Source organism: Sander vitreus, chromosome 10, assembly GCF_031162955.1.
Source record: "Sander vitreus isolate 19-12246 chromosome 10, sanVit1, whole genome shotgun sequence".
NCBI classification, from domain to species: domain Eukaryota; kingdom Metazoa; phylum Chordata; class Actinopteri; order Perciformes; family Percidae; genus Sander; species Sander vitreus.
Window position 1 is genome coordinate 30858088 of NC_135864.1, and position 18239 is coordinate 30876326.

The 18239-nt window shown below is 39.6% G+C and overlaps 1 protein-coding gene across 1 annotated transcript in view; it reads left to right on the plus strand.

The window, feature by feature from the left end:
* The window catches only part of LOC144524676 (X-linked interleukin-1 receptor accessory protein-like 2), a 449564-nt gene that overhangs the window by 428797 nt on the left and 2528 nt on the right, over nt 1–18239 (plus strand). The window contains 7 exon segments of the mRNA XM_078261101.1: nt 1977–2117; nt 4225–4285; nt 6112–6221; nt 14175–14320; nt 14483–14560; nt 14673–14789; nt 16984–17106. Coding sequence (XP_078117227.1) covers nt 1977–2117; nt 4225–4285; nt 6112–6221; nt 14175–14320; nt 14483–14560; nt 14673–14789; nt 16984–17106 — 776 coding nt within the window.

Sequence of the window (18239 nt, forward strand, 5' to 3'; positions counted from 1 at the left end):
TCAGGTTCATAATTGTATTTAGAGGTTATATCAGAATAGGTTTACATGGTTTAATTTTCAAGAAACACCATATTTTTGTTGTACTGCACATTGCTGCAGCTCCTCTTTTCACCCTGTGTGTTGAGCTCTCTGTTTTAGCTACAGAGTGAGACATCTCACTTCTGTTCCATCTTTGTTGGGAGTCGCACACGCTCAGTAGCTAGGTAAGGACTACTACAGGGCTCTCAAGTGTCACGCATTGAGCGTGACAGTCACTCATTTCGGTCTTTTGTCACGCACTCCCGCCACACATTGTATTCATCAAGTGGAAAAACTATTTATAATATATTTAATATGCCGCAGCGGGCAAAATTTCTCTGCCTGAACCGGCAGGAATCAAGTGCGTCTCCCCTGGAGTTCTTAGTTGAGCCTGCCACTTATCAGCCAATCAAAAAAAAAAAGGGGCTACACAATAGCCAATCAGAAACTAGCACTATTGTATCTGGGCAAGATTTAAAGCAACAACCAAAAAAAAAAAAGCTCTCCCTCTGTCGCACACACACACACACACACACACACACACACAAACACACACACACAGACACACACACACACACACACACACACACCATGCAGAAATTGAATAAATACTTTGTATTTGGTTGAGTTGTCAGTGCCATGTGTCAAATCTTTTCTTCTGCAAGTCTGAGCAATTATTAATAACAACAACAAAAACACTAATAATAATATTCTTAATGAAACACCCCCATTCCCACGACCCATCCAACCCCTGCTTCATAACGTGTGTTACAAAGTGGCCCGGTTCCACTATGGATCCGGTTCCTACGCAAACGGTAGTATTTGGACCGGATTAGAACGCAAATTTCGGTTCCTCATTTCGGTTCCGACTGAAATATTTTCCCTCTGTCGCTCCAGACAGCGGCAGACTCTTTTTTTTCTTTCTCCCTTTTCTGCCGAGTGGCGCACGTGCCCGCTCGCGGTGTGAAGTGCGTGTCCGCGCTATTCCCCCGACACGGACTCTACTATTACTGCTGATAGACGGCTTTTTGTACGCGCTCTGAAACGAACGTCAATAAATAATAATTTTCAATGAAAAAAAAAAACTCCATAAAAGAGCCTTTCTTTGATGTCATTTTTCAGTTTTTCAAGAATCGGTTTAGGAATCTGTTAGGAATCGGAATCGTTTTAAAAGTACCGTTTCAGCATCGGAATCGTAAAAATTCAAACGGTGCCCAACCCTAAATACAATAGAGCTGTTTGGAGCAGTTTGTGAACAGTGTCTTCTGTTGGAGATGGTAAGTCCCTTTGGGGTGGACTTTGTAAACCTATAACATACAAAAAAAAGATATATAACACAACAAAGGAAAGGGAAAAAGCCAAAAGCATAATGTGAGCACTTTAAATAAACTGAGTAAGTTATCAAACAAGTTAGCAAACAGTTTGCCTACTTTACTTACATATCCAACAGAAACAGAACAACATGGGTATTTCAAACGTCCTCTTTTTACCACCCATTGAGTCCTGTATTCACTGGATTGGTCTGCAAACTTTGGCTTTGCTAAGCGTTGCAGAGCTGCAGAGTGGTCTGTTACTGTAATTGCACTGGCACTCCACATGGAACCGTTTCACATTACAAGGAGTCATGTCACTCAATGTTGACATGAAAATACTGCCTAATGAAGCTTTCATCAAATGTTAAACTGTTAAATTCATTCAGCCTCTGACCTCTGATTTCCCTGCAGAAGAGAACAGGCCCAAAGGGAATTTCTGTACGAGCAAATGAAAGTTACATAATTACAAAGATAATTGCTCTTGACAAACAGGGTGTTTCTGTGGTCATATTAACATGTCTTACGTGTGTGTGTGTGTGTGTGTGTGTGTGTGTGTGTGTGTGTGTGTGTGTGTTTGTGACATACTGTACGGTCTCATTGATTGCTTTTCCACCCCTCCCCTTTGCTGTATCTCTCTGACTGTAGATATGTATCGCCTGGAGTTGGCTGGTGGTCTGGGGGTCATATTGTTGCTGCTGGGAGTCCTCACAGCACTGTATAAGTGTTACAACCTGGAGATCATGCTCTGCTACAGGAGACACTTTGGAAGTGATGAAACGGAAGATGGTAAGCCCATTTGTGTGCTCACTTTTGCTTCGGGACAATCGTACACCAGCAGCAGGCAACTTACAACAGGATCAGGGCTTATATTGATATACAGTACATACTGTACCAGGAAGAGCAGAGAACTACAAACATGGAAGACAGCAGCAAGAGAACAGTGGAGGGCATACAGAGGTTTCTGCAAAATGTCCATGTTGCCAACTCATTGCTGAAATGCTGCGTACACTAAAGTGCGGATCGGGCCCGTCCGACAGGAATTAAGATATTCATGTCCGAGCCGGACCCGAACCGAACATCATTTCTAAATATCTGTCCAAACCCGACCCGGCCCGTCGGGTACCATCGGGACCCTTCGGGACCCGTCGGGCTCTGTTCGGGTATCCATCCTCTGGTGTACACACACTCACACTCGATAATGAGTGTGTGCGAGTACTTATAGAAATGCCATTGGTTAGTTATGATAAAAACTGTTGCTGAAGCAATACAAAGAACAAAAGATACACAACAATTACACTCAGTCATGTCTACACTTAAAGGGTACCTTTGGTTTTTTTCCACCTGGACCCTATTTTCCTATACAATATAATGTTATTGGGCAATTGTGCACCTTCAATTTACGTCCACAAAAGTGCTTGTTTTGCCATTGACAGGCTCAGATTATTGTTGTAAGTGTTTGACAACACTATAGAAAAGATCTCTACAGCCTTTCTGAGAGTAAGATTCTTCTTTTAAAACATAAAAAAAATTGCTATTGGTAAAACCCACCAGGCTCCATTTAAATAAACATTAATTTTATCATTGTAAAATACACACGCAAAGTCGCCAGACACAAACTAAAACTGTGAAAAGCTGTCTTGGTTCTTCTCTTTCCACTGTTTCAAGAAAAAGGCAAAACAGTGATCAACAGACTGATTTTGTGTTTTGTTCCATCAGTTGATGGGATAATGATAAGCGATTTTTCGATAATAGAAAACAGTAATAATAAAGAAAACGAAAGAAGTGAAGAAAGCAAATTACAGACTTAATTTTGTAGTACTGATGGGAATTATTGATTTCAAACACATCCTAAGTCAGTCTGATTTGCTTAGCAGGGTATTCCCAATATCTCGTGCCCCAGAGGTGAATTACTGATTCCCTTTGTTTCCATCATGCCTAACAAAGAGTTGGTTGTTGAGTAAGCAAGTTTGCACACATCTATAAGATACTATATACGTAAGTGTGTGTGTGTGTGTGTGTGTGTGTGTGTGTGTGTGTGTGTGTGTGTGTGTGTGTAATCCGTGTATGAATGAGTGTATGAATGAATGTCTCTGATTATTATTAAAACAGTTTGCATTATAACAAGACAAAACACTGTTGCTGCTGTCGCCATCTGGTATCTGGGAGCCACTGTCTTGTCCTTGTCTGGAGCACGGAGTGATGCTGAGGAAAGAACAGGGCTCCTTGACTGAGATAACTGACGACATCGACTCTTTATTATGACTATAGAGTTTTATCACATTCTACGTTGGATTACAAAAGTTGTTGTAGAAAGCTTTTCGTTAGGTCATTGTCTGTACTATTCTGTACAGCCTCCTTGTTGGGTTCTCAAGTGAAATGAACTTTGATATATCTTCAGTGGTCCTGTTTATTATTTGATAATGTAAATTATTCTAACAGTCTAGAGTTGGATTGTACTCTAATATGCCTAAGCTGCTGCTTCTGTTTGAGTGTGTGTGCTGTGGAGGGGGGAGAGAGAGAGTGAGTGGGCTGCTGGTGCCCCTGTTTTTGTTTTTGCTAAACTGCTTGTTTTTAATTACTATTGACATCATCTATAGTCCTGTCCAATTTCTTTTTACAATTGTTATTTTTAAAATTCTCATACCTGCCCAGGGACTACAGGTCGAAATTAGCAATTGTTGCTATAACCTGGCCCAAGACATATTCTCTTGTATTACAAGTTTAATGTTTATTTGTGCATTGTCCCTGTTTCAAATAAATCAATTTCCATTTCCATTCCATTCCACTAGGCCCAGATGTAGGAGGATCAGAAAGTATCTTCAGGATGTGTTCAGGTGATGCTGTTTAAAATGAAGGGGAAGTTCTCTCACTAACTCTGTCTCTCTCTTCACAGATAATAAGGAGTATGATGGCTATCTGTCCTACACTAAAGTGGACCTTGACTGTTTGGGCAGGTCAGTTGTCTCTGTCCACATGATTTTTTCCCCTTTTTTACGTGTGTCATATAGTTTTTTGTGTATGTAATACACTGTAGTAGTCCTATAAAAACACATTGTATTCCAAATGGAGCTTTCTTTCCCACAGACAGCACTTTATCTCAACTGCCTGAAACGCCTCGCCCACATTCCTGTTTGAAATTCCTCAACTAGTGATGTCGCTGATTGAGAAAGCCAGTCCAGTTTTTCATATGTGCTGCCCATAGGTGCTGCCTGAGCAAGCACAGCCCGCCCAGTGGCTCGTTTGGATTTGGTTGACCAATCACAACAAAGTGGGCCAGCTCACCAATCAGAAAAGACTAGGCTTTTCAGGAAGGCGGGCCAAGAGTTCAGACAGAGTGTTTCAGGCAGAGGAGCTGCAGCAATGGGCAGTATGAGAAACATATGTTTTTTGAACATCAAAGCATGTAAACCTATTCTAGGAGACCCCAGGAGTACAAATATGATACTGAAAAGGAGTTTAATAGGGGCTCTTTAAACAAAGCTTTTGTATCATGCTAACATTGTTGTCTCAAGTTCAGAATCGCAGCATGAAAAGGACTTGCTAACCTCGATCATGTGCATTGGACATTAAAGCAACCCTAAAGAACTTTTCCCGCTTCTGTCCCCCTACAGGTTGGAAGCGGAATTGTCCATTTCCGCTGTTGTAATGTCTCATTATGTCTCATTCGAACTACAGATCCGCTACCCGATTGGCAAACTTGCATGATGTAATGTAATGTAATGGACAATTCCGCTTCCAACCTGTAGGGGGACCGAAGCGGGAAAAGTTCTCTAGTGTTGCTTTAAAGGCGTGTGACTGTTTAAACATAGATTTAAAACAGCTTCCATTGCTTAAAGTAAAAAAGTTCCACAGTCACGGAGTTGTGACGTGGTTATTTTCGTAAAATACGAGATCGTATTTCGAACAAGCCACCATTACTATCGGCTGGAGAAGCCAGACCCACGTGACGCACATTTTTTTGTATTACGTCTCGCGCACTCGCAGAACGTACGCTCAAGATTTTGCTAAACTGCTTGTTTTTAATTACTATTGACACCGCATCATATATAGTCCTGTTAAATTTTAACTTTTAAAATTCTCATACCTGCCCAGGGACTAAAGGTGGAAATAAGCAATTGTTGCTATAACCTGGCCCAAGACATATTCTATTGTATTACAAGTTTAATGTTTATTTCAAAAGAAATTCCATTTCCATTCCATTCCAACAATATATGTTTAAAAAAAAATGGATTGTGGGTCATTGTCTTTATAATTAGAACTCTTTGTCTGAATTTCAGCACTGAAACTCAGTTGGCTCCCACTGAGTTGTAATAATTTATACATTCCATAACAATTAATCAAATAGCACAGATTTGCAACAATTGTGACAGATGTCTGCTTGGGCTTTAGCCGGAGAAGTATTGGCCAGATAGATAACTGCTGTTGGTCAAGAAATAGTTACTTGGCCTAAAATATATGGAATATAATAATTTTTATTATTATATAAAATATTAAATCTTTTTTACATTTCTGTTTGTGTAAAGATTTTTTTTTTAAAGATACAATGTGCTATTTGAAGAGCTTTAGAGGTGCTGGTGGGCATATTTTCTGTCCGCCAGGCCAGTTGTTTCCCTCTGCTCCTAGTCTGTGTGCTAAGCTAACCACGTCCCTGCTTCAGCAGGTTTTTTTTGTTTGTTTTTATGTTAACACCTGAAAATGCATTTTCAGCCACCACCAGGTGCTCATTTAAGTTATTTGATTTTGTATCTGAAGTCATGATTATTGTTCTCTTCCCTAGCAGGATGAGCAGCGATGAGGAAACATTTGCTTTGGAGATCCTGCCGGATGTTTTAGAGAAACATTGTGGATACAAGCTGTTTATACCAGACAGAGATCTAATACCCAGCAGCAGTAAGTATCCATCTATCTATTCATCTGTCTACCTACCCCCACCCCTCCTGCTACCACACACACACACACACACACACACATCCTGTCTCTCTCTCTCTCTCTCTCTCTCTCTCTCTCTCTCTCTCTCTCTCTATGGGCCATTTAAGCCCCCAATACCCAAAATGTATCACTCTGTCAGAATAAATAAGAATGTATGCGGATCTTCATCATAACACACTTACAAACCGACACACATATTTTTGTGAATAATGTAACATGTATGCACACACACACACAAACACACACGCAGGCAGGCAACAACACACAACACTATAGTGTCGCTCTACTTCAGACACTGTTTCACACACTTTGTTATGTTTTCAATTTCTTATGAAGCGTGTGTTTCACACTGTAGCTTATGCCTTGATCTCATTTTCACACCTACAAATTTTGAGCCCACAGCATGCACACACACACCCACACACCCACACACATACCGTTTTGTCATCATTTCTGGGGTTATGTGTCACTCTGTCCAACTGGAGGGGGAAATATGACTTTTATTGCTCTATCTGTCAATGCTGTAACCTTACACACACACACAAACAGACACACAATTCCATATTGAACACAGACAGAAAGGGGGAAACACTGCCATACACATGTAGGCACACACCATCTACTTGTCCGTCTGTATATCCATCACCCCTTTATTTTACAAATATACTAAAGGTTTGAGGATAATTTACACTGGATGCTGACGGGATGTGGATTACAGTACAGTATGTATTTTAGCTCTTGCCTATGGATGCTTACAACCACAAATGTATATACTGTACTCTCAAAATACACTGAACACTGTGAAATTGTTTAATGATGAAATAACTTCAAGACATTGACATGCAATAAGAGTATGAGAGTATGAGGAAAAAAACAGATGCTGTGATAAACAGATTTGTAGTTATTCTCAGCACACACACACACACACACACACACACACACACACACACACACACACTCATCCATCCATCATTATTAAAATCATCTCTGGCCTTGCCCGCTGCAGGGACAGTGAATGGAGCGTTTAGATTAGAATGTCAGGAGGGTCATCTGTTCTATACAGCTGTTTATCACATACATGTAATCAATGTATCTGTGTCCAATGTCCATGCACATACAGTATGTGCACCTTTCCTGGAGATTTATACAATAGGGAGGATCATTGAAACTGCAACGATCAATATCTTTATATTAACAACAGTGGTCGAAGAATTATTCAGATCCTTTACTAAAGTAAAAGTACTAATACCCCACTGTAAAAATACTCTGTTCACACGTAAAAGTCCTGCATTGAAAATGCTACTTAAGTAAAAGTATGTAAGTGTCATCATGAAAATGTACTCAAAGTATTAAAAGTGAAAGTACTCAATGCAGGAAAATCCTCACATTTTAGAAACTGGAAACGATCAAAACAGTTCTGTCAATCCACTGTTTAATCGGCTAATCATATCAGCTGGACTTGAAGGCCGTTATATTGTTGGGTAGTTTAATTTATGATAAAACATCATATTTTATAAACTTTTGTTTATGTTTTGCGTGCAAAAGTCTTAATTTGTAAAAAAGTAACTAGTAAGTAGCTGTCAGATTAATGTAGTGGAGTAAAAAGTACAATATTTCTCTCTGAAATGTAGTGGAGTAGAAAGGTACGGTGGCCCTGAAGTGCAAATCACAACAGCAAATAGAAAAACACAACAGCAAATCATAAAACACAACGGCAAATAGGAAAACACAACAGCAAATAGGAAAACACGACAGCAAACATGAAAACACGACCGCAAACAGGAAAACACAACAGCAAATAGGAAAACACGCCATTGTCTTTTATGATTTGTTGAAGTGTTTTCCTATTTGCCGTTGTGTTTTCCTATTTGCCGTTGTGTTTTCCTATTTGCCGTTGTGTTTTCCTATTTGGCGTTGCGTTTTTCTATTTGCTGTTGTGATTTGCACTTCAGGGCCACCGTAGAAAGGGGCATGAAAAGAAAAGTACAAGTACCTCCAATTTGTACTAAAGTACAGTACTTGAGTAAATGTACTTGTAGTTACATTCCACCACTGATGAACAATGCATTAAATAACGACGTATAGTGCAAAAGGGGTGGTAGTTATCACCCAACTCTCATCTTTTAGCTCATTGTTTTGGTTGAAGCTTGACACATACTGTATGGTTCAGTATGACCGCTCGTATCAACACTTGTTTTTTTGCCACGACAGGCAGCTGATTTTAACGCACAAGCTTTAATAAACCGAACAGCAGACAAAGTTAGCGACCAGCATTTCGCAGGTAAAGAGTCAGATATTTCCCTGAGGAGTTGGTGGGGACCAAAAACAGAGCCAAGAGGAAAGTGAATATTTGACTTACATTCATTAGCTTACATTACATTCATTAGCACGATATGTTCCACCTTGTTGTCTGTGTTTCTGACTGCCACACACAGCACACACACACATTCAATTCTACATGCAAATTAGGGCTACACAATTAATCGCAATTTTATCAAAATCGCAATATGGACTAGTGCAATATCCAAATCTGTGTCAAACCATTCTGAATGAAGTATTGTGGTGCTGCAGAGACAAATCATATCTTAGAGACTAAAGAAATCATCTTTGTTTGGTACAGATCCTCGCAAAAATCACACTATAATCATTTAACAAAAAGTTTCAATTTTGATATTTTTCAATAAAAATGAGAATAATGATACAAAAATGATCATTCCCTCCAATATCATGAATCATATCGCAATCGCAATAACGTGATGTTTTCCTCATAACATTTCTGCACATATTATGAAGACTATTATGATGTGTTGTACAAAGGTCAGTGTGCAATTTTGTTGGCTAGTGGCCAGTCTCTGCATGCAACATGAGCATGTCCATGTAGAGTGATGCAGCAGTCTGTGTACTTTATGTATGTATGTATGTATGTATGTATGTATGTATGTATGTATGTATGTATGTATGTTCTTTGCTGTGTTGAATCATTTAAACAGCAGATATTGTTTGTTTGTCCAAGACAAATTTCCTTCGGGATTATAAAAATCGATCTTATCTTATCTCATATTGTGCAGGGTCCGTGTACGTTTTGATAGTTTGTTTTTTCGTTTGAACCACAAAACATAATAACGAGAAACCACCTGTTTTTCGTTTGTCGTTTCAAACCAAAAACAAAGAAACGGTAAAAGAAGAGCCGTTCTCCCGTTTTTGGTTTCTGAATCCAAAAACGAAAAACGACTAAACCAAATTCAAATAATGGTCCGGTGGGCATATTTAATGTGGTTTCAGCCAGGGATCAGCCAATCAGCGCCTTTGTTTTGGGGTCACAGAGAGGACACCTGTTTGCGCTAGTAGTGAGAGTTGCCGGAAAAGCACATCGTAGATTTCTTAAAGAAGTCTTAAACATTTATTCAAATGTTTAAGACTTGTATGGATTCTCTTCACTTGCATGACACAACGGGAGTGTTGTATGTTATACACACTGGAATGTGTATAGAGAAGAAAGATTCACACAGTATATAGCACACTGGTAAATCATTCTTTTGGCCAGATGGCCTACATTAGGACATTTCTGATGTGAGTTTGTTGTCTGAGCTGCTAAGAAGCTGATAGCCGTGTTAGAATCAGGTTAAAACAGAAGGGCATGCAGGTTTAACTCTGGGCTGGGGGTGAATGATGATGATGATGATAACTAGGTTGCAAATAAAATCAAAATCAAAAACCAAATGAAATGAACAACAATAAATACATCTGTATCAGTAATCTTGATTTAAAACCGTTACCAAAGACACAATAGTCAGTCATTCACCTGCTGGTAGAAAGGGGGAACAGTTTGGTCCATTACGGTGGAAACCACATTAAATATTAATTTAATTATATAATATAGTGCTAACAGTAACAACTCTGCACACACAATAAGTTCTTAGGTTAACTATTACCAACTGTATTGAACCAAACAATGCTCTCATTAAACGTGACTGGTGATGTATACGTGGATAGGCACGATATTAAATTGCTGTAATAAACTACTGTTGCTAACATATTTCTTTCGGTCCAGGTTTATATAAGCCTATTTATTGATTGATTTTTTTCTTCTTTTTTTCTGGTATAACATTAGTGCTGCATATTATGACCGTCCTAAAAGCTTGGCTTTTATTTTTATAGGCTATATTTACTATTACTTCCGGGTCACTTGGCCAACCTGTCTTTCTTTTAATGTAGAGATTCAAACGGAGAAATGAAAAAAGGAATTTCAAAAAACCAAAATCGGACCATTATTTGAATTTGGTTTAGTCGTTTTTCGTTTTTGGATTCAGAAACCAAAAACGGGAGAACGGCTCTTCTTTTACCGTTTCTTTGTTTTTGGTTTGAAACGACAAACGAAAAACAGGTGGTTTCTCGTTATTATGTTTTGTGGTTCAAACGAAAAAACAAACTATCAAAACGTACAAATGCAATGTAAAACAACAGCACTCATTACAACTCTTAAAAATGACCCATCCGGCCTTTTAGCCAAGTGGTTAAGAATTAAGCTTGTTGTATCACCACAGTTTTTAACTTTTTAACACATCAGAAATGGAGCAATGAAAAGCAACATTCCTGTACGTTTTCTATTCCGAGTCTGAAATACTGTAACACAAATATGGACAATTTTCCAAACACGGTTGTGTCATAATTAAGCCAAACACTGTAGTTTCAGATAGCAGAGCAGTGGCACAGAGCATTTCCTAAGGTTTCATCAAAACCTGATCAACAGTATCCCAGATATTATAAAATTGATCTTTTTTTTTCCTTCTGGACTTTACTGATAATGTATAGGTATATAGGTATATAGGTATATATAGTATATAGGTATAGTTTGAACACTGGCTCAACTTGTCCAAAAAACTTCCTAAAAAGAGAATGTAGTCGCTGAAATAACTTTATAATGTGGCAAGAAAGTAGGAAACTACTGTTCTTTGCACTACTTAACATTTCCTCCTAAAATACATAAATAAATTTACCTAAACATGGTTCATAATGAATCGCCTTGAGCCAAAATAATGCCCCCTCCTGACACACACTCGAGACAAAAACACACACAACACGGCATCCTAAAAACAGATAAGAAAGTCATATTTCTTCCAAAAATGAGGCTTCCTCTCTGTGCCCTGAAAACATCCTAAAAAACAAATGTCCACTGTGCATAACGCGCATAACTTACTCTAAGCTGCATATGAACTAAAGGTTACGGAGTGTGAAAATGAATGAGTGAGTCACTGAGACAGAGAGAGGGGCATATTCAATGCGTACCAAAGCCATTGACAGAGCAACATGGCAATGCAACCTAAAATACACTATTCAATTATCCGCTCCATTAGCCCTCCGAAATTAATAAGAGAGCGAGAAATAAACAGCGGAAACAGAAAGAGGTGGGGACGGGGTCATTGGTTTGTTTTATTTCATTTAATTGATTTACATAATCCTCAAAAATAGAGAGCGGCAAGAGGAAGTGAAGGGCGGGAGATAGGAGGGGAGGTTAACTGTGAGGACGAGAGAGAAAGATAGAGAGAAAGATGGAAAAGCAAAGCAGAGAAGAGAAAGAAATGGACTGAATTTTGGGATGTTCTGTACTATTTGTGCCCCTCAAATTGAGCGTGAAATTGCAATGTGTTGTTGGAGTGACTGTCATTAATTTAGTTAGCAAGTGAAGAGATGGTGGAGGGAGAGAGACACACAAAGAGAGGTAATCTGTTTTTCACAGAACACACAGTGTTCAGACATTGTCGCTAACTACACATTTGAGAAATAATGAGCCATTTCAGTGACGCACATTCCAAAAACCATTGACAATGTCTCAAACGAATAATTGGAAATGGGACAGTTTGGGAAGATGGTGTTTGCGCTGGGCTCGGTGTGAAGCAACAGCACCACAGTGAGGATGAAAGGAATCATTTAAAAGTGCGGAGAACTGGCTCTGTATTGACTCGTGCTGTAAATCAACGCATACAGCTCAACCTCAGACTTGCTCACTTTTTAACAACTCATTGTCGGCCCATTTACCTCCCCGAGTCCACATTCATCTTCCTAAATTATAAGTAAAAGCTGATGGTTGTGTATCGGCAAAACTCTAAAGCCCATTGAACATGAATAACCTGTGGCCTGGGGTGAATTTTCCACTAGGTGGGGCCACGGCCCTGTAGGTATAATGGTAGCTGTGTATTTTGGCCGTTTCTGTATTTTTAAACGTTTGTATTTTGAAAGTATTTCTCATGTCACAGAAACCACTGAGGGCCCTATCTTGCATCCGGTGTCTTTGCTAGTTTAAGACCAACATAGTTGTCAATTTCCCACCCAGCGCCCGCATCGTTCAAATAGCAAATGCACCTGCGCCCATGGGCGTGCTGGTCTTACAGGGAGGTGTGTTCAGGTACATTCTGCAGCGGGAAGTGATCGCGCCATTGGCCAACAAAAACATGGTCTAAAGTCAATAGCGCAGCATTTCATTGTTATTTTGACAGCAAATTAGTAAAATGCTCCTAGGCTCGTGCACAGCGCGCTCACACTATGCTTGTTACACACACACAGGGACAGCACACACATGCAAAAGATTACAAATAAAAAATATTATATTAATATCATAATAGCAATGCGCCAAGGTACAAACATGCCTGGCTTTTAAAGGGAATGGGAGATGACTCTCTGATTGGTTTATTGCATGTTACGCCCAAAACACACCTATGAATTAATGAGGACACTAAGTACAACCCTTTGAACTATGCGCCACCAGGAAAATCCGAACATATTACACACATACCTCAGTCTGGAGGAGACAAGTACGCCCTTCAGCACACAGACAAAGACTGTAGGCAGCACTTCTTCATTAATCATTGCATGCTTCTGTAATAGGCTAATGTATGATTTATGTGAGAGTAACAACTTACATTTAAAATGTGTATTTCACAATTGAAAATGTAGGAGGGTTGGCGTCCCATTGCCCTTAATGTACCACACACTACTGTGAATAACCAAAATATTGAGCTATTTCTTTAAAAAGCCATCAAGCAAAGCTGGTCAAATATTGGACCTACAGTAAAAATTTATTTCAGCGCATTTTATTGCATTTTGTGTATCACAGAAAGTTACATAAGATCATATATCATAGCAGAAGTCAAGGTGGATTAGGCAAGTTAAGCAACAAACTGGAATACACCCAGCAACAGCACTAAAGCTCTTTTCTATATATACCAAACGCCTCCAGATGCCGTGCAGTCCACTGCACCCAGCTGTTTGCCAGGAAATAGTTACAGCACATAACTCCCTCTATAACCACAAAGTGTTGTTTTTACATTGCTCCTCATGTACAGGTTAAACAAATGAGACATAAGATGTTGTTAGTCAACATTTGAGGTGCTGGTTGGTGTAGATTATCAGTTTGGACCGAGCCAGGCTAGCTTTTCACCCTTTAGCTTTTATGTGCTGGCCAAATGAAGCTTCGTGAAGCTTGCTAAACGGCTAGCCATATTCTTAATCCAGCTCCATGCTTAAAGAAATGAGATTGATATCAATTTTCTCATGTCAAACGTAAAGTAAGACTATTTCCGAAAATGTTAATTCATTCCTTTAAGTGACAATGTAAAGAGCAGAGTCTTACTTTGTCACCTTCCTTTTTGTGCCAGTCCCTTTTAATCAGCTGTGTCTATGTAAAGAAAAAGAACAAACATTGAAGATACAAAAACAATAATGGGCCCATTCACATCCCATAGATTTTGGTTGCAACTGTTTATTTTCTTTTATATTTATTTTTGACAAGTAGATTGCAAGGCACCGACATATTTTGATCTTCACTTGATTCTAAGAGACGTCCCTCTCTAACTGTCTTCACACTCTTTTTTTTTTTTTTTTCAGCTTTAACCCTGTCTCCCTGTCTTTCTCTGCCAGCCTACATCGAGGACTTGGCTCGTAGCGTGGAGCAGAGCAGACGCTTGATCATCGTTTTGACTCCAGAGTTTGTCGCCAAAAGAGGGTGGAGCATCTTCCAGATAGAGACACGCCTCCACTCCATGCTGGTTACCGGGGAGATCAAGGTATGATTTGGAGAAGTAAACAGGAAGTAACTAAATCTGCCTTGGTTACATTTTAACATGTTTGAGGAATTTGTGAAGTACTTTGCACAATAAGGAGAGTTGCCTTAAAGAGTTGCTCTGTTCTGCCTTCTTAAAGACTTTTACCTCTGTGTTTCTGTCCAGGTGATCATGATTGAGTGTGCAGATCTGAAGAATGTCATTAACTATCAAGAGGTGGAAGCACTTAAACATACAATCAAGGTATAGAGAGAGTGGGATGGGGGGAGAGAGGAATGATGTGATCTGAAGGGTGTCATTAGACACCAGGTGACGAGAAGCTAGAAGACAACTAAATAATCTCTTGTCTTCTCAGGCTTTATCCATCATCAAGTGGAGGGGTCCTAAGAGCAATGAGCTGTCCTCTAAGTTTTGGAAACAGGTGGTCTACGAGATGCCTGCGAAACGCAGAGAGACGCTGTCCAGACGCCAGGTACAATGCCACAAACAACACACAAGCATTCAAAACCCTGCACACACTGGCACAGAACCACACACCTTTACATTAGCTACCAAAAGAAATACTACAGTAGGAAAGGGCAATTTTACTTTTTTTTTCTAAAACCAACTGTGTAGTAGTATAAAACTGTTTTACCAGACAGACAGACAGACAGATATACTTTGTGTGCTAAAGCAGCCAAGCTGTGTGCACACAGCACACATAATGAATAAAATAAAAAACAAGAACACTTACTCAAAAAATATACACAGGAAAGATTGTGCAAACATGTAAGTGGAGAATAAGGTTTCAAGATTAGTTTCAAGATTAGTAATGCTGTTCACGCCAAATTCCTACCATCCCTATCTCATCTAACATAAAAAATAGTAACATCAGACAATTTTGTACGTCTCTTTAGGTGGCAGAAGTGAAAATGAGTCATCCAGGATGATTGTTTTCCTTGGCAACTATCACGTTTTTGCCCAAATGTACAAATATTTACACATTTTACTATCAAAAGGCATGAAAAATAGTTCATATAGCTGCCGCAAATGGAGCATGCCAAGCCCCTTTAAGCCCCAAAGGGTTACAACGGCTGGCTCCACCCCTGGTGTAAAAAGAAGATGTACTTGACGTGTCTTTTATGTCCAGGAGTCTAGAAAAAAAAACATAGGTGTGAAAGTTTCATCTGCACATTTACTTATGCTCCCCTGGGGCACATACATCTGCAAAACAAACAGATGGCCTTTGAAATGTCTGCTAAATACAGGTAATGTATGAAAATGGGAATCACAATGGGGGAAAATGTGTACATGTTTACCATGTGTTAACACCTCAGGTGCTGTATGCCCTGATTAGCAGAGATGTTGGCCTGCTGCTTGGCACTGGAGAATAATCATTGAGAAACAAATAGACTACAGAGTGAACTATGTAACTGGAACCGATGGGAAAGTGTCATCTTTATGTCATTCAGTCAAACGTAACGTTAACTTCTTTAGTTTTGTTCATTTGGCCAGTTGACATCATTGTACTGTAACTTACATAGCTCCAGAAACAAGCACAGCACATCAAACTACCCCAACTTTCAGGGCTTTGTGAGTTTAAGGTGTAGAGACTGACATCTGATCATCTGCAGCTATTCATGCTTGGAGAACCGAGTATAACACAATGTAGCTAAAAAGTGCTTCTTCAATTTATGGGCCAAGGAACACGCTTCCTATCTTCTTGAAAAATGACACAAGAACTCTGAAGAATTCAAGCCATCCATCATGCTCTGCAACATCCACTGAATGGCAATCAGCAGTGTTTTGACCCCTCACCACCACCAAAACTTTGGAGGATGACATGTTATGGACTGCCTGAACCCATGTGACTTCCAGTTCACTTGAACTTGGATAGTGTTAACTTCAGTGAACTAAATACATAAATGCAACACAGTGAACTTTAGCTAAATAGTTTCAGACTAAAGAAAACAAATGGGCTATGATTTCATTAGTTTTGTGTTTTCTAAACCTCTGATTAGCAATCATATCACTCTCAATGCTATTTTTTTTTATATAGGTACTATAGACATAATATGACCTGATATGCCATAAGACGTGTGACCTTTTCTTTCAAGACTAACTTTAAAGAAATACTATATATGGTATATAAAATCCTGCACAGGGAACTTGAACCTAACCCAAATTAATTTGATCCACTCAAAATGATAATGCAATGGGTTATTCTATATTTTTCTTACTGTCAAATATCTTTCCATATCCTGTCTGTGTGTACGTAGCCCCAAGCCTTCACTCCTACTTGAATATACATGATCATTTCCTAGAAATGCTGAGCACTGTAGTTTTAAGCAAGTGAGTATTTACAGGAACATGTCACTTAGTGCAATATTGATGTGTTTTTAATGGTTTTTGGACAACAATGGAGCTCTATGGCTCAGAGGAATGAGATAGATCAGGCTTTAGCTACAAAGAGAACACTTAGTAGAATTAATTCATTGTTGGTTTTGGCCTTTTCATGGGTTTTGTTGTCAATGAGAGAAACATAGTATAGCATAGGTCTTATGTTTTAACATGACCCATGTATTCCAATACTATTTCTATCTCTGTCTACATTGAGGTAAAATCTCCTTGAACATTTGTATACATCCGCACAGTGAAAGCTATATAACATTTTTTTATGGTAACAGGTGATGGACTCTGGCGAACAGGGCCTCTTTGGTGACCTACAGACCACCGTCTCCACCATTGCCATGACAACCACCTCCGCCTCCTTGGCGCCCCCTAATGATAGTCGCCATGGACATCATCAGGTCAGCTGTTGCATGTGCACGACTTCAAACTGATGTTGTTACTTACATAGTTGCATTCATATAGCGCTTTCTAGTCTTAATGACTACTCAAAGCGCTTTTACAGTAGAGGCACCATTCACACATACATTTATACGCTGGGGGCCACCTGCTCATCAGATAAACAGTCACACACCGATGGTGCATAATCGGGAGCAATTTGGGGTTCAGTGTCTTGCCCCAGGCAACTTTGACATGGGACTGCAGGGCCAGGGATCGAATCACAATTCCAATTGGTAGACGGCCGCTGCACTACCTGAGCCACAGGCGCCCCTTGAGCTCTGTGTTTCTAAATCCAGTGGTGTTAGGTAGTGATGACGGGCTAGACTGGTGCAAGAATTTCAGTCACGCAAACGCACATACAGATGCACACGCACACCCAGTATCACAACCAGATCTTTAATTTTCAGGCGTTCTCTGAAACATTCAAATATATGGAATTAATTTACATTTTCCATTTAATCTACTGTAATATTGTAAGTTATCCGTTTTGAAGCTGTAGAACATTAGCCTTTTTTGTTGTTTTAAAGATATGCCTCCCCGTGGTGTGTGCAGCAGGGGTGTTATCACAGGTTGGCGGCCAATTTGCAAACACCCCCTCCCCCACCAAATATAGACATTTTGCCTACTGTATATCCGAAAATTAATAAAAAAGGAAATGCAATTGCATTTATTCAAGCTAGTGGCATATAATGTGAAAAGAAATCGTAACAGTGATACATTTGGGTTAGCCTATTTAAAAGTACTTTAGTCCAACTACATTTTAAAGAGACTTGACCAGTTAGGTGCCTGTGTACATGAGGACACTGTCCGTATGATGGCCAACGTATTTTGGCCTCATCAGACAACGGGTCCTGGTGCAGCTCAACCCGTTTTCACTCCCAACTCGTAAAAGGTGGACATTTGGGCAGTGCCTGTCAGTGTCGGATATGACGCAAAAATCACCCTTTAGCGTCTGTATGGAACACACCAGGCATAGCAGCAACTGTGCGGCGCTGTAAGATGACGTAGTATTAAGAACGGTAGCGAGTAGTCTTACTTTAGGTCCTTGCTGAAAAAGAGCTTCAGCTTCATTTATTTTCACATACCACTTTCC